Raw genomic sequence first — 22262 nt, forward strand, 5'->3', positions numbered from 1 at the left:
TTCATTCCGAAATACCAATCTCAACAAATGGCATATAAAAAAAAGGAGGGGAAATTAAAAATGTTCATCTGAAAGTTCTTAAATCAGGTGTGGTAAATCTGAAAATATCAGGCTATTTTCAAAAAATGAAATGAAATTTAATATATTTGCCATCAACAGAACCAGGAACAATCTTACTAGCAGAGTGCAGGAATCCATATAAGTAATGTGAAAGTAATAAATATGTGTCCACAAATAAAGGCACAGAATTAGCTTTTCCAAAGTTTTTTGAGACTTACTTGTCATCGCTTGGGTTCACTAATGGACATGTAATAGTAGGCAGAATAGCTTTATAAGAACCTCTACCACAAGAAGTTTGTGAAAGAAAACAAATCATGCACCTCCACAGCCACCAATATAAATTTTCTACAAATAAGACAGTGAATATTTTCTAATAGATGTACATCTCCGACCACGAGAGAAAATGACAATTCTGATATATAAGTTCAGAGGGAAAACTATCAAGGCATGTCCATAGTGTAGTCTCTGTGTATTAAGGCAAGGCAGGGTGAGCTGGCAGATACACAAAGACTAATTTGCTCTCCCTGAGTTGGAGAAATGCAGATTAAGGTTCAAAGACCATGCACACATGCCTTAATGTTCTCTCCTCAAATAGCAAAATGCACTTTATCAATAGTGCCACGGTGTTTTGTCTTATCTCCCTAAAAGTAATCTCCATAGTATTAAAAACATGACAGGCAATACATACAAATATTTGTAATATGAAAAATTACCCTTAGTCTTAGGAATGATAAAATAGCAGAAATGGAACTTCTAGAGCAAGCTTCTTTGAAATGGTTCTTATCCTGCTTCAAAGAATACTTTGTCATCCTTTTCCAATCTTTTCAATAAGGAATGCCAATATGCACCAAGTTTTATAAGTGCTCATGCCCTCTGACACAGTTAATTCCACATCTATGAATTTAGCCTAAGCAAATAATCAGATATAACGTAAAAGATTTGTTATCAAAAGATCTTCAACCTGGTACTGTAATGGGAGAAGTGGAAGAAGTTTAAATATAACAGAAATGATTAAATATACCATGTATTCATTTATAAAATTTTATGCAGCTATTTAAAATGTTTTTTTCAATTTCTAAACTGAGGAAAATATATATGCTTAAGGATTCTAAAGTAGGCTACAAACCTGTGTATATAAAAAGACATGTATATATTCCCACATAGTGATACACACAAAATTAGATAGGAAGGTAATACACTCAAACGTTAACTTAAAGCTTCTTTAGTTTCTACATTCTCTATAATGCCTATGGAAAAAAAAGCTGAAAATCGACAACTTTAAGTCTTCAAAATATTAATATCTTTCAAACCCATAATCCTCTTCCAGAAACACCTTTTCTTAAAAAAAAAAAAAAAAAGATTTTATTTATTTTTAGAGAGAGGGGAAAGGGAGGGAAACATCAATGTGTGATTGCCTCTCATGCGCCCCTAACTGGGAGGCTCTACCTGCAACCCAGGCATGTGCCCTGACTGGGAATCGAACTGGCAACCCTTCAGTTCACAGGTCAGCACTCAATCCACTGAGCCACACCAGCCAGGGCCAGAAACATCTTAAATACCAAAATAAAAATAGGTTTTATAAGCAAAGGTGCTCACTGCACAATCATTTTTAACAATAAGAAATGGGAAGAGGGATAGGATATCCAACAATAAATAAAAAGGTTAGCTATTGGTATAATTAGAAGCAGTTTCCATAGGGACAGCACTGTGAAAAAGAGGAGAAATAGAATGAGCCTTCTATGCCATACATAATAATTGTTATAATGATAAGTACTTAATAGCTATGTCCTGGATGGAAATGTGCGTTAGTTAATTTTCAAACTATGAAATAATTCCTAATTATCCCCCTTCCCCTCCCCCCTCCCATTTTTACAGTGGAGGAAACTAAAGCAGAGAAGGATTAAATAACTTGTCCAATGTTACACAGGCAGACTAACTCCAGAGTTTGACTCTTAACCAATGTCCTATATAGGGAATCAAATGTTTGGGTATTCCAACTTGTAGGCAAAAAAGACAGAAGATCCATCTAGACCAAACCAGAACTAGATTAAAGCCTGCTAGAAACGCTAAAGAAGAGAAGGAGCCGTGCATGTTACCCTGCCACCCAGCTGTATTATGTGAAGCTACAACAACAATCCACACAGCCCATCTGTGGCCAAAACTCTAGGACTCTTCTCTATTAATTCAAGGATGAGCAAAGGAAATCAATCATGAAACTATAGGGAGAAAACCACTTAACCAGGGAACGGAAATTTCATCCTGAAAGCATAAAAGAGAGACTTCTGAAAAGTGATTTATCTATTGAAGAAGAGAATAAATATAGATATATATACACAAAAATTTCTAGCGAAATTAAAACCCACAAGGCAGTACAGAGTAGTAAGCCAGCCCTGGCCCAAGCGGCTGTTAGTTGGATCGTCCTCCCTTGAAACAAAAGGTCAGGAGTTAAATTCCCAGTCAGAACACATACCTGTGTTGCAGGTTCTCTCCCTTTCTCCCTCCCCTCTCCTCTCTCTAAAAATAAATAAAGAAATAAATCTTTTTTAAAAAAAACAATAAATAATGGCTTTTTGGTCATTCTGAATTTTAAAAACAATAAATCCTCGCTGCAAACATTCTGGAGAGTAAACAACAAAATGTTGATAAAAGCTATTGAGAAAATTAAGCAGGGAAGTGGGACAAAACTGCAATTTTTTTTGTTTTAGATTTTATTTACTTATTTTAGAGAGAAGGGAGAAAGAGAAGGAGAGAAACATCTATGTGCGAGAGATACACAGATCAGTTGCCTCTCACATATCTGCAAACCTGGCCCACAACCCAGGCATGTGCCCTGACCGGGAATTAAACCACTGACAGGCCAGCACTCAATCCACTGAGCCCCATCAGCCAGGGTCAAAACTGCAATTTAAATAATGTTCATGGAAGGCCTCACTGAAAAGGTAACATTTAAGCAAAGGAAGGAGGTGAGGGAACAACTTTTATAGATACCTGAAAGAGGAACATCCAAGCAACTAGAACTGCAAGTCAAAACCTTGGGCAATAGGGGATGCTGGTTATTCTTTAACAATTCTTTTACTATTCCAAATCTCATTAAAATACAATAATTAAAAGTCTAGACCTAAGCAGAAAGCCGATCAGTGCTTGCTGTTGGGGGAAATTAAAAAGGGCCAATGAAACTTCTGGAGAAAATGGGAATTATTAAATTTTAGTGATGTTATCACAAGTGAATATTTTAATGTCAAAACCTGTCAAATTATATGTTTAAAATGCATGCATTTTGTTACATCAATTACAGTTTAATAAAGGTATTTTTTTTTAATTCTAGCCCTACAGTAAGAATAAACACAACAATAAAAAGAAGAGTCAAAACAGATCCACATACACAGGAAGGCTTAATGTATTATAAAGGAGGTCTTTTCAAATCAATAAATGGTACTAGGATCACTAGTTACCCATTTGAGAAAAGTAAAATTACATTATAACTTCTTACATATGATATACAGAAATAAACTCCAAATGAATTAAAAATGAAAATATAAAAATAGAACTATAAAAATATTACAAGAAACAGAAGACTGGGTGAGGGATGACTTGTGAACACAAAGAAGTCAAAAGCAAAAGACCAACACTTATGATTACACACATTTTAAATTCTGAATTGCAAAACAGAGTAAACAAAGTTAAAAGACATATAAAACAAGTCATATCAATCTAGGAAAATAATATACAAGGTCTGTCCAGAAAGTAGAGCCATTGTTTAATATAAGTAGAATGGTTTGCACGACATTATGTAACCTGGCGGCCAAGGAGAGTAAACTGGAATGTGTATGCGTGAACAGTAATGACTTCACTGTACTAGTCAGCAGGGGTGATAGGCGCCGTTTAGTGAGCAAGTGTACTGTATGGCCATCACATTCAAAATGACTGAGTGAGTAGAGCAATAAATCTGCATTAAATTTTGCATTAAGTTGGAACATTCCTCCACGGAAACTATTCAATGATTCAGAAGGCCACAGCTATGGGCAACTGGTGATTGGCAGCTTCATCACGACAACGCACCCACCCACATCTCAAGCAGAGTTTTTTGGCAAAATGTCAAATCACTCAGGTGATTCAGCCCCACTGTAGCCCAGATTTGGCACGTTGCAACTTCTGGCTTTTCCCAAAACTAAAATCACCTTTGAAAGGGAAGAGATTTCAGACCATCAATGAGATTCAGGAAAACAGGAGGGAACAGCTGATGGTGACGTGGGAGAACTGTATGAGGTTCCAAGGTGCCTACTTTGAAGGGGACTGAGGCATCACTGTCCTACATACAATGTTTCCTGTATCTTGAATCTTCTTCAATAAATGTCTCTATTTTTAATATTACATGGCTGGATACCTTCTGGACAGACCTTGTACACACCAACAGAAAAAAATGGATAAAGAATACTCAGAGAATGTCAGTGGCACTTTAAATTGGTCCAATCTAGCTGGAGAACAATGTGGAAATATGTACCAAATTTTTAATTACAGCCCTGGCTGGTGTGGCTCAGCGGACTGAGCGCCAGCTTGCGAACCAAAGGGCCATTGGTTGGATTCCCAGTTAGGGCACACGCCTGGGGTGCGGGCCAGGTCCCCAGCAGAGGATGTGCGAGAGGCAACCGCACATTGATGCTTCTCTTCTTCTCTCTCCCTTCCCCTCTCTTCTAAAGATAAACAAATAAAATTTTTTAAAAATGTTTTAATACATTCTTTGTTTGATCTGTCAATTTCATTTTGTAAATATTTTACCTCTAAACAAATTACTCCTGAGTACAAAAATATAACTATGATATTGTTTAAAACAGCATTGTTTAGAATATCAAAAGCTGAAAAAAACAACCTAAAAGTCCACCACTCTAGGATAAATCACTCAAAATAAATTATTGTACTCCTACACACAAATGGCCCTTAAGAAGGATACAGAGGTATTTACTGACCTGAAAGGACAGCCAGAAGGGCGGAATCGGCTACCATACAGTGTACAGAGACATGATGATCCCACTTAGTTTAAAACTACAACACATTCATGTATTTATTGTATACATATGCAAAACCCCTGACTGGGTAGCTCAGTTGGTTAGAGGGTGGTCCTGACATGCCAAGATTATGGGTTCAATCCCCTCGATCAGGGCACATACAAAAATCAACCAATGAATGCACTAGTAAGTGGAACAAACTGATAGTTCTCTCTCCCTTCCTCTCTCTCTAAAATCAGTAAATTAAAAACTTAAAATTAAAAATTATACATGCACAGAAAACCTGGAAGGAAATAAACAAAACTGTTTAAAGTAGTTAACTCTGAAAAAACAGATTTTTGAAATACTTTAGAACAATCATGTACTATCAAAATTTTTTTTCCATTTTAGACAGAAAGTAATTAGTGGTTGCCTAGGCCTGGGGGAATGGGGGAAGGAGAAGGTGACTGGTAATGAGTGCGGGGTTTCTTTGGGGAGTGATGAAAACATTCTAAAATTTGATTTGTTGTGATGGCTGCATAAGTCTGTGAATATACTAAATAAACCAATGAACAGTACATTTTAAATGGGTGAGTTGTATGGTATGTGAATTATATCTCTATAAAGCTGTTTTTAAAATTCCACTTTAGAACAAAATCCACAACCATAATATAGAACAAAAATTTTGCATTTTAATAATGTAGAAACCTTAAACCCAAATATCGTCTCTTAAAAAGCTTCTAATGAGAAAAGTCACTAGTCAAAACAGCAGTTAACCACTGACAATAGAGGTAAACTACAACCTTCCTTCTATCTTCATAAGAATGCTACTTTCTTGAACTATTTTGGTTGATAAAACTCACTGCTAGGTGGGGGGAGGTAGTAAAGGATATAGGGGGATAAACAGTGATGGAAGGAGAGGTGGACTTAGTGTGGTAAATGCACAGTACAATATACAAATAATGTATTATAGAACTGTACATCTGAAACCTATATAATTTTATAAACCAATGTCACCCCAATAAATTCAAAAACTAAAATAGAAATCTCTTCTGAGAACAGGAATGAACCCTGAGAATTTGAAACAGTTATGGCACTGTTTCCCAATATTTGATGTTACCGGGAACAAAAACAAAGTTTCAATGTTTTACAAATTCAGGAAAGTAAACCTTGTTCCTACAGCCCCTTGTTTGCCTATCTCTGATATGGTTTCAAGAAACTAAAAAAAAAACAACAACGCAGGGAGGGGGGTTGTAGCAATTACTTTACTGACAGCAATTACTTTAAAAATTTAGTGTAGCCCTGGCTGGTGTGGCTCAGTGGACTGAGCACCAGCTTTGAACTGAAAGGTCACTGGTTCAATTCCCAGTCAGAGCACAAGCCTGGGTTATGGGACAGGTCCCCAGTTGGGGGCATGGGAGAGGCAACTGCTCCATATGTCTCTCACACACACTCGATGTTTCTCTCACTCTCTCTCTCTCCCTCTTCTTCTCTCTCTAAAAGTAAATAAAACCTTTTAATTTTTTTTTAATTTTTTAATGCAACTCTTCAAAAATGCTCACTGGCTCCTCCTTTCCTTCAGGCCCAAAAGCCTCTCAGTATTCCAAGGCCCTACATTCTGATCCACCCTATACCTTATCAATTCAAAATTCATCTTAATAGTCTTCAAAATAAAACACTCCACTCAATAAGTCTCTTCAATATGTCCTGATGACGTAATGTATTCATTCATCATTTATGAGGTACATCTGCCAGGTGCTGGAGACAAAAGGCCGAAGCCATCACAGTGGGTCTTAACCAAGGTATACAGGGAGTGCTTTTTAAAAAATACATGAACTGCATCTCATCACTGGAGACTTTCATTCAGTAGGTCTGGACTTAAGCCCAAGAATCTCATTACTGAAACAGCTTCCTACCACCCAACGGTGAAGGGAAAAGTAAACATTCAACTCCAATACAAAGAGCTGAACGCTTCAATTAGATGTGTACTAAACATGATGGTGGCACCAAAAGAGGACACTCAACCTTCATGAGAAGGGGGAGTTACAGGGGAATGTTTACCAGAGATGAAGATATTTTTAGTTGAAGTTTCAAAGACAAGGGAGTGGCTAGGTGGATGAGGAAGGAAGATGATTCCAAGCAGAGAAAACTACATAAAAATAAAAACAGCACAACTACTGTGTTGAGGAATTGCACAAATTATAAAAGCAGCATGTGTGTTCAGAAAGTTACAAATACTTCAGTACAGCTGAAGTGAAGTGCCAGTATAGCCTGGAGAGGTAAGCTAGTTCAAAATACAAAGGGCTGACATGCTATGCTGAGGAGCTCAGAAGTTACCTAAAAGCAATTAGAAAGCAAAAAGTAAAATTTAGGCAAGGGTGTGACATAAGCAGATGTGTCTTCAAAAATACCAAATTGGTAGCAGCACAGAATAGGCAGAAGGAAGAAAAAGTGGGGGATGGGGGAGAAGGTTACAGAAAACCAACCAGTCTGAAGATTACTGCAAATGTTCTAGCAAGAACTATAAGCCTATCAAATAAGGCAATATGAATATAACCCTGGAACTACTGAATGTGGGAGGTAGGAATCTAAGATCCTAGGATGCCTGTAATGGAGATGCCATACACAGAAATACAATATAGGGAATGAAGGAAAGTAATGAGTTCCATTTTGGAAAGTATCATGCCATTCACTGAACACCTATTTTGAATCAAGTACTGGGCTCCTATAATTAGACATGCAAACTCAATTCCACTGGTGTCCCTAAATCATAATATATGAGCAGCAAGCAGGGCTTAAAAAGCGTAATGTGTAAAAGAAGCCTATGTGTGTGTTCTAGGGAAAAGTTGACTACATGTCTCCAACCAAGTCTGGTGGAAAGAGCATGAACTAATCACCTTCAACATATATCATCTATGACAGCTTAAATCATAGTACCTATCTTTTCTGACCCTACATTTCCTCATCCATAAAATGGAAATGATAAAATCAACAGAGTTACTGGGGGGGTCCAAATCATATATAAAAAGACTATTAACAGTTCCAGCACACCACTTAAAGAGTACTAGTCCTTATTACTTCTAGGTACATTATGGAAGTATTCAATAATAAAATAAAATTACGTCTAGATCTCACTGGAAACACTTGACCAATCCTAGTAACTTCTGTTCAACACTTACTAAAAAATTTTTTAGAGATTTTATTTATTTCCTCTTGGAGGGGGAGGGAGAGAAACATCAATGTGTGAGAGAAACAGGTTGCCTCTCACATGAGCCCCGTCCAGGGACAGGTCCCCAAGCCAGGTATGGATCCTAACCAGGAATGGAACTGGAAACGTTTACCCTTGCAGGGCAATGTTCAACCAACTGAGCCACACAGGTCAGAGCTAAAAATTTTTTTATTAAAATAAAGATAATTAATGTAAAGGAGATCACTGCACTGGAAAAAGAGTTCAATGATTTCCAAGATCTTTTCCAACCCCAAAATTTCACTGGAAATGTGTCAGTCTATTCACTTTCATTCAATATGACCAACCAAGCTCTTAACAGAAGGTGTAAGGTCTCTTTTTTCTTTTTTAACCTATAAAAATGTCAGTTAGAAATTTGGAAAATACAAAATGTACAAGAAACCAAATTACCTGTAACCTCCCTATCCACACAAATAAAAGCAGTATTTTGTTATATTTCCTCCTAATCCTTTTTTCATGTACATCACTACTCATAAATACAGAGCTTAAAGCGATTTAATAGACAATATTAATAAATGAACTATAATATAAAATTCCTCACTCTATAGCCCCACTGCAGCACCCATTTCAATATAGATACTCACTGAAATTCTCATTTTAAAACAACTTTCTTTAAAATTTCTTCCTCCCTTCATGAAACTAAGTTTCTTCAGAGAAAGAACAATACATTAATTTCATCATTTTGCATTTTGCTAGGCTTCTGACCCATATAAGTTGTGTCTTCCTAATTTGGACAACTGGGGGGAAAAAGAACGATTTGATTCAATAGCTCAGCAAATTAAAAGACTTTTTTTTTAATTAAGAGCAGGTATGGTGGTTTTAAATACAATACAATAACTAGAATTAGGTTAATGAACTGTTCCCTTGTTGAAGTTCTTAGGGAACTTTCTTTAATAGGGAAAAATTATTTGTCATTAACAGATCAATTGCCTGTATATTCATGATATCTAAACATAAGCTTCCTGAAAACACCTGTTCTCTATAATTTAAACAATCCTCTTTCCAGGACTGTAAACAAGTTATCTATGCTGTTAAACCTTAAAAACCTCTTTCATCATAGATGGAGAAGAAAGTTACATTAGCCCAGTAAAATCTGTCACTTGGACAAATTCCAAATGTTTAAAGTTGTAGATAAACTAACCCTCCCTATCTCTATTTCTAAAAAGCATTAGCACCACTGAAGAAATTTGTTACTCTGTATCTGTACATTAGAGGCATATGCACCTTTAAAAATCTTTAGGTACTCAAAACAAGTGCAAGCATATGTCCAAACAAAAACTTGTACACGAATGTTCACAGTAGTACAGCTTGTAACAGCCAAAAAAAGTAGAAACAACCCAAAGGTCCATCAACTGATAAACAAATAAATAAAATGTATATATCTACATAATGAACTATTATTCAGCAATAAAAAGAAATTAGGTACTGATTACATGCTAAAACATGAATGAACATTTAAAACATACTAAGTGAAAGAAGCCAGTCACAAAGGACCACATATTATATAATTTCATTTGTATAAAATGTCCAGAAGAGACAAAACCATAGGCACAGAAAGTAGACTGGTGGTGGCCTAGGGCTAAAGAGCAACTGCTACTGGGTACAGGTTTTTGGGGATGAGAAAAATGTTCTAATATTGACTGTGGTGATGACTGCACAACTCTGTAACACACTAAAAACCACTGAATTACATATTTTAAATAGGCGAATTACATATCAATAAAGTAATTATTTTAAAAATCTTTAGGACCCCCAATTTCCACAAACTTTAAAGTTTTCCTGATGAGATTTGTAAAAACTTATTAAAGAAAGGTACTTTAGCCCCGGCCTGTGTGGCTCAGGTGGTGTTGCCCCTCAAAGTGAAAAGTCCCTGGTTTGATTCCTGGTCAGGGCACATGCCTGGGTTGCAGGTTTGGTCCCCAGTTAGGGGACAGATGGAAAGCAAGCTCGCTCACATGGATGTTTCACTCCCTCTCTTTCTGCCCCGCTTGCCCTCTCTCTAAAAATAAATAAATAAAATAAAGATACTTTAACCATAAAAGAGCATTTATTAAAGGCAATAGACTAATCCATGCCTGCTAAATTTTCTGGAACCATTAATAAGACACTTTAAAATCAACAGTTCTCAAAAGATACTACATGAAAAAAAATATGAAGAACATTTCTCTGGAGAAGGTCCAATTAACTCCAACTGCAGGTTTTATCACCAGCGTACATCCTTCTGGCCCAAGTTCTTAAATCAAATTCCGAAAATGTTAAACTCCCCTACTGCCAATCACTGACCACCACATCTCACAATATTCAAAGCAGAGAGCAAAATGCCCAAGCAGTCCACTAGGCTGCAGCCATACCCCATACTGGCTCCTACCTATACCCACAAGAAACTAAGTGTAAAAATAGGGAAGAGGGGGTGAGAAATCCCTCAACAAAAACAACAGCAAAAGACACTACACTATCCCCAACTCTCTTGGCATTGTGTTGTCAGTCCTACCTTCCTTTGAGGGTGTTAAGCCATTTCCCAAGAGTGAACAGATAGCTTCTACTTTGTGTTTAAGTATTCTTTCCACAATACCCAGAAGCAAAATTCTGTACGCAGGCCCAGCCTATAGGAAGTAGTCAGTAAATGCTGTTGCCTGAGAGAAAACGGACACATGTACAAAAGATGTATCTCTTCCACAAGTACAGAGAGGTGTGACGAAAAACACTATCATGTCACTTTACGGTTTACAAAGCACTTCAACCACATCCCTAACTAAAATCTGAAACATAGCTTTTCCTAAGTAACTACTGTTTTTCTCTCACTAAAAATCACATGATTCACCCCATTTCCCTCTTTTCTTTGGCCACAGGGAGACCCAGAGAAAATTCTGTAACTCACGACACTCTGGTAATATTTCTAAATTTTATATTTACCCCTTCTTTTCCTGACATACCCTTATTTTCCCACTGTTACATCTTGTACTGCCAATCCCATAATTTTTTCCTAATTCCACACCAAAATCTTTGAAACAAACAAAAATATATCCTAAACCTCTGCAAGTTGTCATCTGGTAGGCACATACAATCAAATACCATACAGCATCCGAGTGAATACTTTTAACACTGGAATCTTATTCTTAAAATTGGGAAAGTTATAGTCAAAGAAGGCCTACTGATGGTCCTTTTGACCAAGAGCATAACGTTAAGCCTTTGTTAACACCAAATACAATTTGTTTAAAGGCTCTAAGAGTACAGATGTAAAAGAAAACAAAATATGAGAGCATGAATTACTCAGCTTTATCACATGATGCTAACTGAATGTCCTGGCCCAGTGCTGGGGGGTTTTAGCAATCTACCTGGAAAGCAAAGAAACTCATGGTCTAACAGTGATCCAGCAGGAACAACAGAAAAGGATCTCCAGGGAATGTCAAAATTCCCAGCAGGGAGAGAGAAGACTTGAGCTCCCTCACAGTTTAACACAGTATTTATGAATTACAAGTGTAAGGATTCTCTCACAGTCATTGGAGAATAAGGACAGACATGTCAAAGATGGGTGTCAGAATACCACTAGAAGATGGCAACACCACATGGGAAAAAAGGGGGATACATATAGAGCCTAAGAGAAGAATCATCCACAGAATTCTGCCTGGCTACACAGAATTATCTCCCACCAGCTGTCGATTTACAGTGGATACTGATACATCCTAGTACCAAGACTACAGGCAAAACTGAGAAAGCTCTGTGGAGTTGCCCTCTAAATTTTCTTTCTTCCAAAACTGAGCTTCTACCTGTCTCTGGCCTTAAAATCCAGTAGAGACCATAGTTCAAGCGATCTGATCGACCTTAAAATGTTTTCCCTATTTCATCACTCACTTTATCTCACAGAAGTTTACAGAGAAAACAGATTTCACAATAAGAGAATAAAACTATCATAACAAGTCAAAGAGTTGACCTTGGCCTTTGGATAATGAAACCTTTAATACTATTCAGAAAAAAAAGTTATAAAAAATACTGGTAAAATAAATACATACATTTTTTGAATGTTTTTATTTATTGATTTTAGAGGGGAGAGCAAGAGAGACAGTGGGGGGGGAGAGAAAGAGAGAAGAAAGAGAAGGAAAGAGAGAAGGAGAAACACCAATTTGTTGCTCCACTTATTTATGCATTCATTGGTTGATTTTGTATATGCTCTGTGGATGTGCCCTGACCAGGGACCAAACCCACAACCTTGACATATTGGGACGATGCTCTAACCAACTGAGCTACCCAGCCAGGACAATAGGTAAATTTTTTGTAACATTTTAATTATTCACTTTGTTAAGAAGGAATATTGTCTAGTGTCCTGTAACTTTTTTTAAATTTTTATTTATTTATTTTTAGAGAGGAGGGAAGAAAGGATAGCAAAAGGGTGAGAAACATCAGTCAGGTGCCTCTCACACCTGCCCCAACAGGGGACCAGCCCACAACCCAGGCTTGTGATCTGACAGGGAATCAAGCGGGTTTGCTTTGCAGGAAAATGTCCAAACAACTAAGCCATACCAGTCAGGAATAGTGTTCTATATCTTGATCCACATCCACTGTCTTATCTACTATGGGTAAATTTAACAGACAAAAATAAATACATTACTTTTCCAATAAGACTTCTTTCCCTCACCTCCAAAGACCTCAATTTAGCCCAAAAATGGACACTTTTAAGTTTCCAAGTACACAAATTACATTTTTTTTTGTATTAAAACAAGTGATAGCCCTGGTTGGTATTGCTCAGTGGATTGAGCATCAGGCTTCGAACCAAAAGGTCACAGGTTCAATTCCCAGACAGGGCACATGCCTGGGTTGCAGAGCAGGTCCCCAGTTGGGGTGTGTGAGAGGCAGCTGAACAATGTATCTCTCATATATCTCCCTCTTCTTCTCTCTCCTTCCCCCTCTCTAAAAAAAAAAGTAAATAAATAAAATCTTAGGAAAACAAACAAACAAATAAGTGATAGCCCTGGCCAGTTAGCTCAGTTGTGTAGGGCATCATCCCATTATACCAAAGTTGAGAGTTCAGTCACATACAAGAAACAACCAATGAATGCATGGATGGATGGAACAACAAAACGATGTTCCCTCTAAGAATCAATAAATTAAAAAAATAAATGAATATATAAAAACAAGTGATACTTAATGTTTATAATCTTAATGTAGGAAAAAAATACAGAAAATCCAGAGTTTGCAAAATGTTACAACTTTTTAAAACAAACATACAAATTTAAACACCCTTCCTCACCTCAAAATACTATTTTATGGTTTCTAAATTTCACCTAATTTTAAATCTCAGTTTGCAAGATTTTTAAAGTACTGCATATTACCTCAACACATGTTCTCAACCTGTTAATGCTTTAAATTCATTTGATGGCCCTCATGCTACTTATCTGTCAAGTTTCATACTTAGAAAATAAAACTTAAATATTAAAAATTCAGTTCATACACACACACACACACACACACACACACAGAGCTTAAAGAGGTCACTAGTAAAGGAGGAGAAAACTCAGACACTAAGAGGATTTCTACATCAGGCAGGAAAATCCTAACTTCAAAAGGTGAAAAATGTTTTAGGGTCAAAAACTGATTGCTTAGAAATTGGAGTAATACTGAGAGAAATGAATGTAAAGTACCTGGCATAATGAATAGTACCCTTCCCTCCAACACTGCTGGCTGGCATCACAGCCTGTGATATTTTTCGCCAGCTCATCAGTAAAAGTATTCTGACAACCTGATCTTAAATTCTGCTCCATTATGCCAAAAGTCTTTTTTATTTTTTTTTAAGATTTTATTTATTTATTTTTAGAGAGAGAGGAAGGGGAAGAGAAAAACATTGATGCATGAGAGAATCATCAACTGGTTGCCTCTGGCATCACCAACTGGTGATGTGGCCTGCAACCCAGGCATGTTCCCTGACCAGGAATCAAACCAGTGACCTTTCAGTTAGCAGGCTGTCGCTTAACCCACTGAGCCACACCAGCCAGGGCTAAATGGCTTTTTTCAAAGACGCAAAGGAAAGAGGCCCACCAAAAAGGAATAGTTCAGTGGTACTGAAGAGTGTGCTGGCAGTAAAATCACTTTATATTGACTCATTTTGCCTCAATAGAGATGTTTCCCACAATTACTACTTGGAGTAAGAATACACATATAATAAACATAAAACTGGAAAAAAAAACAGAACATTATTGCTCTTGTGGGAAAATAAGGGGGGGCTCTTGCAATTATAGGAGAAAAGTCAACAGTATTTGTATTCATCTCCTTATTATCAAGTTTGTTACTCTAAAATTCAAGGAAAATCATTCTTTGAATATGTTACTTAGAATGTGTTATTTTGTTGCAATAGTTTGGTTTGGTTTAGTTTTTAAGGCTAAAAATACTCCTAGGAAGGCAGAAATAGACAGAGAGCATGGGTTCTAATTTCAAAACCAGGTTCTACCTGATAACTACATTTCATTTTCCCATCTCTCAAGAAAGGATATTATTTCCCTTATGGGATTGAGGATTAAGTACAGAAAATACACAGCCAGTACCTAGGACATAAGTGCTCAGTAAATTTATCTGCCATCATCAGTGACTCTCAGTCTCTTTTGTACTCCCACCTGACAGAGAAACACTCTTAACTCCAATCAGTAACAGTGACTGGCTGATGAGGGCAGTGATTCTCCACCTAGAGACAGGCCTTCAACTACACTGTAACACTCACCACTGCTGCTTGTCCAAGCAGCCTCTACCTGTTGCCCTGTACTTCCCAGCAGGACAGCTGAACTCTAAGTTCCACTACTTTACCTGGTGCAAATCTCAAGAATTTGTGTGGTCTTCCCTCATTCAATCAATACAAAAATTTCTGACACCTCCTGGGAAGAGGATGTGAAAAACACAAGAGTCTCTGCCCTAGAACAGTTCAGTTTTAATCTTAAGGAGGTGAGGTCAATACCAAAACCAATAAATTATAGCCCTGGCTGGTGTGGCTCAGTGGATTAAGCACCAGCTTGTGAACTGAAAGGTCACCAGTTCAATTCCCAGTCAGGGCACAGGCCTGGGTTGCAGGCCAGGTCCCTGGTCCAGGGTGTGCAAGAGGCAAGAGATGTTTCTCTTTCACATGGATGTTTCTCTCCTTCTCTCCTTTCCTTCCCTCTCTCCAAAAATAAATATATAAAATCTTTAAAAAAAACCAATAAATTTTAATACACTATAATGACTGCCAGGGAGAGAACTGGTGAGTGACCAACATCTGCAACATAGCAGTTACCCTCAGTTCCCTAAAATGCTGTTCATTATATCATGTGTCCAGCCCTACAGAATCGCATTGTGATGGCTTTAGTTTAGCACCTCCTACCTTAGGGGGGCGGGGGCACCAGGGAGATCCTGACTGTCTGTCTCTGTCTGTCTATGTGTACAGCTGCGTAAATACCAAACTCAACATGTATACTACTAAATTTAATTACTTCGTCCCCAAACTGTATCTCCCACTGTATTCGTCTTCCTGTATTACTTCATTTTCCCAAGGACCTTAAGAGTGCCATCCACACCTTCTTTTCCATTGCTCACACCAAATCTATTAAGAGTAGTTATTCAATTAATCTCAGCCTTTACCTACTCCAATCCCTTATTGCCTGCCAATTCAGTCTTCCCAAAACACCACTAAAAGCCACCCCACACATAAACACTCAAAAATCCTACTGCCTAATGAAATAAATCTAAGCCTGGCATTTAGGCCCTATATCTTCATGACAGTGCCCTTTTAACCCACTTTTATTTTAAGGCGAAAGGATTAAGAACTCACACATTCAATAAATTTCTTCTCAGACTCTATTATATGCCAAATTCTAGGAACTGGGATACTGAGATGAATAAAATGTCATCCCCTCCTCCAAGACTCCAAGCAAATCAGAAACAAATGCCTTACTAGGTACATAATAAACATAAAAGGTGCCCTAAGTTTCACAAGAATCCCCCTATATCTCATACTTGTTAGTATCCCTCACCTACACAAAGTAGATCCTTATGAAGCAGCACTGATATTGATGACTGTTCCAGTACACTAAAGACCTAGGATCAATGTGCTCAATAAATTTCTGTTGAAGGGACAAGGGAAGCACAAATGAGAACTCAGATTTGCAAGTATACTTCTGCCTAATTTGTTTCCGAAGCAGAACAGAAGCAGGAGAGGCCTAGTGACAGATGTCAGTTCTTTTTGCAAGTCAGTATTCAGATAGTGGCAATAAAAAATGAACCTTTGCAAATTCAACCTATGCCCAATTTCAAATAGCCTGTTTAAAACATTCCAATCCTTTCATCAGTATCAGGATGTCAGGAAACACCAGGCTAAACTCTTCTCAGTGAAATATGCTGTATTCCCAGCTCCGGTTCTAGGTTAGTAAAAGTTAGTATGTTAAAAGCAACCAAGTAAAACAAGTTTTTAGAATAGGATAAGATGGTTAAAACCTAAAAGCCACATCCACTTCTCTCTGACACAAAACATTAGATATATATCAGTTCCATTTCAAATAAATTTCACTCGAGCAGCTGATTTGTAATCAACTTCCTACTACTTTCTCAACTAGTAACATCTTAAAAACAAAAGTCACCCACACCCAACAGGAAAGGCTCTAAAATAACGCATCTGGCCTTTAAACAGCCCAGAGTTCTTAAAAGAATATGTTAAGAAAAATGTATTCTTTGTTTAAAGAAGTATACCCAGAAATGTAATGTGCACATTAAAACAATCTTAAGCCTTTTTTAAATGAATTGGTCATTTATTATTTAACCCCACAATGATATATGACCCAGTGACAACATTAAAACAACCATCCTTTAAAACAACTGACTGTTAAATTTAGAATAATTGAAATTAGCAATTTAGGCTTTTGAAGACATTCATTAAAAGCAGATATCCTAAATGGACAGCAATTAAAAGAGTTTCAAAGCTGAAATAGTGAACTTTTTTTTACCTGATGTTCTGCATGAATGTTATCCCCAGTTGGCCATCGATGTTTGCTATTATTATAGCCGCCTCCACCACTTCCTCCTCCCCCAAGCTGCTCACCATGCTGCCTCTGAAAGAAGTAGTCCACCATAGCGTCGTCCTGGGAACGGCCTGCAACTCCTATGGATCCTGGGACAGGGCTGGAGTGTGTCCCAGCTGCAAGAGCCTGATTTGCAGCTGGTTGTGGCTGCGCTTGCGACCCTGTTCCAGATGTCAAAACAACAGGCATGTTGGGATTAGCTGGTTCTTGAGGGTGATGTTTCAGGTGGGGGCTGAAAGAGTCCTGCCAAAGCACTGCTTTTCTCTTCAAGACACATGCAACGCTCATTCCACCAACACCTAAGGGCAAACAAGTTACAAACGGTTAAAATTTGCATTTTTATAAAACATTACTTGACATATACCAAGATAAAAGTAAGCTCTACATCTTTTGCAATATGTTACCTACAACTAGTTTATACCAAACAGCTAAATATTTTAAAATACTTGTACATAACACAATTTACTAAACTGAAACCTCCATTTCTAAGTTGTTGAATGTGTGTATGGAAACAAATGTAGTTGGTGGCAGGTACCAGACAATGTATGAAGGTCAGGCCTCAATACAGCAACTTCAAGGAAACATGTTGTTATCAAAGATAATAACATAGGTTTAGACTTCAATCAATGGCTCTACCCAACTTATTTATACCTTAAGCCAAATGTGCCAAGTACTTTTTAAATGAACAAGAGCTTTATAAAATATCACTTTACAGCTCAAGCAGACATAAGGCAATAATTCAAACAAAAATCCAAACCCCATACATAATTAGCAATGACTCAGGACTGTGTAAAACTTGACAGGACCTTTTAAAATATTCAACATATTCATAGGATGCTCCTTAAAGAAAAAATAAGGCCCCATGACCAAGAAGAGCAACTGAATGTTCTTAGCCTGAAACTTGTCCTCAGCTGCTATTGACTGGGGGGGAGGGGAGGAATTCAAAATTTTTACCAATAACTTAAAATTATAATTGCAATCACATCATTATTCCACTAGTACTTTGACTCCTGTTAAGAGGATGAGACCAAGCCAGAAACAAACACTTTGCTAGAGAGTTTCACTGTTTAAAAAAAAAAAAAGCCTCAACAAAATAATTGTGCAGTAAGTATTACAGATATTATCTAATCATCCCTTTATTACAGATGAAAACACAAAGGTACAGAAAAGTTATGTGATGTGCCCAAGGCCATTCAGCTAGTGAGCTGCAGAGAAGGGATTCAAACCTAAATGTCTGTACCCAAACCTACATCTATCAACCCCTTGCTACAGCCCAGTAAATCAATACGAAACATCTCACCTACATCTGCTACTCTTTCTTATCTGGTTCAACAAAGGATCTATAAAATGTTATTATGAAACATTACTATTTAAGTTTCTTAAAATCAAAAAATACATGTATACCTAAGATGTAACACTTGTCACCATGTAGGTGCTAAAAAATTGCTACAAAGTAATTAGTGACCAATTAGAACACATCTGTCCAGACACCAGTCTACTTTCAAGGCTTCTCAGTGCTACAAATCCCTTATCTCTCCCTAGCCCAACTGTGACATTTCAAAAACAGACTCACAAGATTTATAAGAGACCTATTATTTCTTTATAGAATAACTAAACCTCCTGATAAAGATGTATTTGCTTCTCACAACTAATTCATGTTTTGAAGCCAGAAGTAAAACGACACAATGGCATTTGTAATTTGTTCAAAGCCTAATTCGGAAATGCCTGGTCTCAGTTAACAATTCCAATCCATCAGAAGCTTACCACGGTCCTGAGTTCTTCTAGCTTCCTAGACTTCAGTTTCTGCTTTCATGAATTGAACTGTATTCATGGTTAAGTGCCAAAATCAGAAAGTCACTGCTGTTTACCATAGGTCTTTGCAAAGTGCTAACCATCCCAATGCTTTCAGTTTGATTTTCAAAAGAACTCACTGCCCTCATATTACCAACAGTAGCCAATTCCATTTTCTTATACAAGGGAGTATCAATCTAACAGTCTTTGTCTAGAGCAAGCCAAGAATCCCAAATCCCAAGTTTTACCATTAAACTGGCAGCCTCTTTGAGCCTGGTTCCTCCTGTAGAAAATTTGGGGGTGGGGTGGGAGGAGTGGAGAATCCTTCCTCTGTAGGTCACAAGTTTGTTTTTTAATCAAAATAAAAGAGATGTAAAAGTTTTTGGTAAACTAAAATCACTATGCTGAGACACAGGAATTCAGTTACCATCAGTGAAAGCAATGGCACTCCTTCCAGTCCCTGAGAGGATTCCTAAAACAGCAAATGCAATCTTTTCTAAAATAAAAGATTAGCCATCATACTTATTTAACCAACATTTCCATATGAAAAGGGCGTTTACCACTGAAACACACTGAACACAACTTCACTTCAACAGGGGATGAGGGGAGAGATTCCTGTAAAAATGTTCAAACAAAACAACTGGCTTCTGTAGAGCTATCTGTGTGCCCTGAGACTTCCTGCTTTCCCTAATGAGGCAAGGCAGTTTCCCCAACAAGAGAAAACCTGGCAGAAAGGACAGTTTGAAAGTAGCAAATACCTAAGCAATTAACCTGTGTCGTGGGTAGTTTTGTAATTAGTATCTTGGCAACTATAACACAAAACTTTTTCAATCAGCCACTTAAATATTAGAAAACATTGAAACTGCTGATGCCTTTTAGAACACTCTCAAAGCCCACTAAAAGTTATGTATAGCATTTGAAATGACTTTTTGTTTTCCAAATGGAACATTGTAAAAATAAGTATTTTACAGCAATTTAGAAATAAGGGCTGATTCTAGTTACTCTTCCACAGTTTCAAACTGTTTACATCAAAGGTTTTAATAACACTACTAAATTTTATTTCAAACAAAGGAACACAATTTAATCTATTGCCATGGCTCACCTTTTGTCCTAGAAAAGTGCTTAGTATTTTAAAATGTGTTTATTCTTACGAAACTGAGAGAGAAAAAAAAAACCCTATGGTCATAAATTTATTTTCAAACAGTTCATCTCAAACCCAAATTAAACTTCAAACCCAACTTCAGAAAACTGTAGCCTTGGACAAAATGAATTCAATTGCGACTACAGCACAATACTAACTCAAAGTTCAGAACCCACTATTTCCCAAAGATCCAGATAAACAATCAAAAGCCCCCAAGAGTGTTTTATAAAGTTAAAATTAGCAATGGATCAAATGTTTGATATTTTGCTTACTAAAACTGCAAGAGCCACGTATCTTGGAAGCTTGTGTTGGTTGAGTTTTTGTGTTTTCAAAAATAAACAAAGAGCTAAAGGTACAAACCTATTGATACAAAAGTACGTAACTTTTAAAAAGAACCCTCCAAAAGTCTCATAAACTACCATTCCTAATCCCAGGAAGAGTATGAAGGAACGAATTGCTATCGACAACTAAAAACAGTCCCTTCTTAATTGAACAATGAAAAGTAACAATCCTTCACGTTATGATGAGGATAAACCTTCTCTGAATATGGGTGTGTGCGTGTTTTTGGGTTTTTGTTTGTTTGTTTGTTGTTTTTTGAGGGGGGGGCTATAGAGGGGAGAAAAGTTACAGGAACGGATTCCCCGCTCGACGTTGGGAGTGGTACTGACAAGTATAATAAATGATCTATGTTTACCAAGAACGTTTGTGAAGACTAAAACTATCTGGTACAATGTATCTGTTTTCCTACTACCGAGGGGTGGACCCCTCTTTGAGTTGAGACAGACACGCACCGACACAGGGAGGCTCAAAGAGGAAGAACCCACCAAAAACACCAGCTCTCGCGAAAACAAAAGGCCACAAGCACCCAGGAGCCTAAAAACCGATCTGAAACTTCCTGATCGCCACTTCTCCACATTTACGGCTCGCAAAGTTCCCCCGCGGTGTGTCTCGCCCATAGACAAGGGCCATGGCTGCTTCTAAAGCGATTTATTGTTCCTTCTGCTTCAGCGCTGCCACGGAAGCTCAAGAAGTCGAAGAAATCCAGGGTGGCACGAAATTACACTTCATGGCCACAGAGAAGACTCGAGGCTTCATAAACCCATCAAAAAAGCAACCCCAATGGCAACATCAATTTTCGGGGGTTCCAAAGAGGCCGAGCACAAATGTAGACGGACGCCTCTGCCCTAGGCCTGGACCTAAACCTCCGGCATTTTCCTCGTTTCGACCCCGCTCCCCACCCCCTCCCTCCTTTGATAACAATAGGGGCCTTGCTGCTGACTCCAAAACATGTACGAGTAATATCGAGTGAGAAGCCTCAGCCAGGGCCCCGGCGGCTTTTCTAAAACCCTTCTCACTCCCCAACCGCCCTCAAACACCAATACAATGGGACATTCTGCTCGCTGGGGGTCCGGAGCAGCATTTGGGGCCGGCGGGGTGCGGATACTCACGGGCGGAGCGGTAGGATGCGGATGGATTTCAGCCCCCCGATCTTCTCTCTCCAGCGCTCTCGCTCCCCCTTTCCTTTCACTCCGACAACATGGCGGCCCACTGGGGACTGGGCTGGCGCGGAGCATCATGGGATAGGCTCTGGCCCCGGCTCTGGCGGTGGCGGCGGCATGTGCGGAGCAGGCAGGCGGCTCTGGAACAGGTTGCCTGGTTGCCATGCCAACCCGAGGCCTATGTGAACTTGGGGAACTCGCAGGCAACACGACCGCAGCTCACGCGAGTGCCCGGCTGCTAAGCGAGCGCGCGCAGCCGCGGATAGAAGGCGAAGTCCCGGGGGCCAACACAGGAGCGCGCGACACGGAGCTGGGCACGCGGGGTCAGGACAGAGACGATCCACAGAGTGAACTAAGGGAGTTGAGGCACAGCACCTCCTACCCCTACGCCCTCCCCTTCTTCACTCCCAGGTTGTACCAGGCTGCAGCGTAAATGGGCGCTTACTCGCAAGGTTCTGGCGTGACAGGTAGCTGGGATCAAAACCCTTTGCTGCAGCTCTTTGGTTCTGTGGC

General features: G+C 38.4%; 1 protein-coding gene across 7 annotated transcripts in view; it reads right to left on the reverse strand.

Annotated features, from left to right (window-relative positions):
* PUM1 (pumilio RNA binding family member 1) overlaps positions 1-21811 on the reverse strand; it is a 118354-nt gene extending 96543 nt beyond the window's left edge. For all 7 annotated transcript variants that reach the window (XM_054571878.1, XM_054571877.1, XM_054571874.1 and 4 more), the window contains exons 1-2: positions 21699-21811; positions 17244-17617 (exon numbers count right to left, since the gene is read on the reverse strand). In XM_054571878.1, the coding sequence (XP_054427853.1) occupies positions 17244-17606 (363 nt within the window). In that variant the 5' untranslated portion in view covers positions 17607-17617; positions 21699-21811. The remainder of the gene's footprint in view (positions 1-17243; positions 17618-21698) is intronic.
* Between the last annotated feature and the right edge of the window lie 451 nt (positions 21812-22262).

Source organism: Pteronotus mesoamericanus, unplaced genomic scaffold (assembly GCF_021234165.1).
Source record: "Pteronotus mesoamericanus isolate MK-2021 breed Mesoamerican mustached bat unplaced genomic scaffold, CSHL_Meso_final contig_221, whole genome shotgun sequence".
NCBI lineage: Eukaryota > Metazoa > Chordata > Mammalia > Chiroptera > Mormoopidae > Pteronotus > Pteronotus mesoamericanus.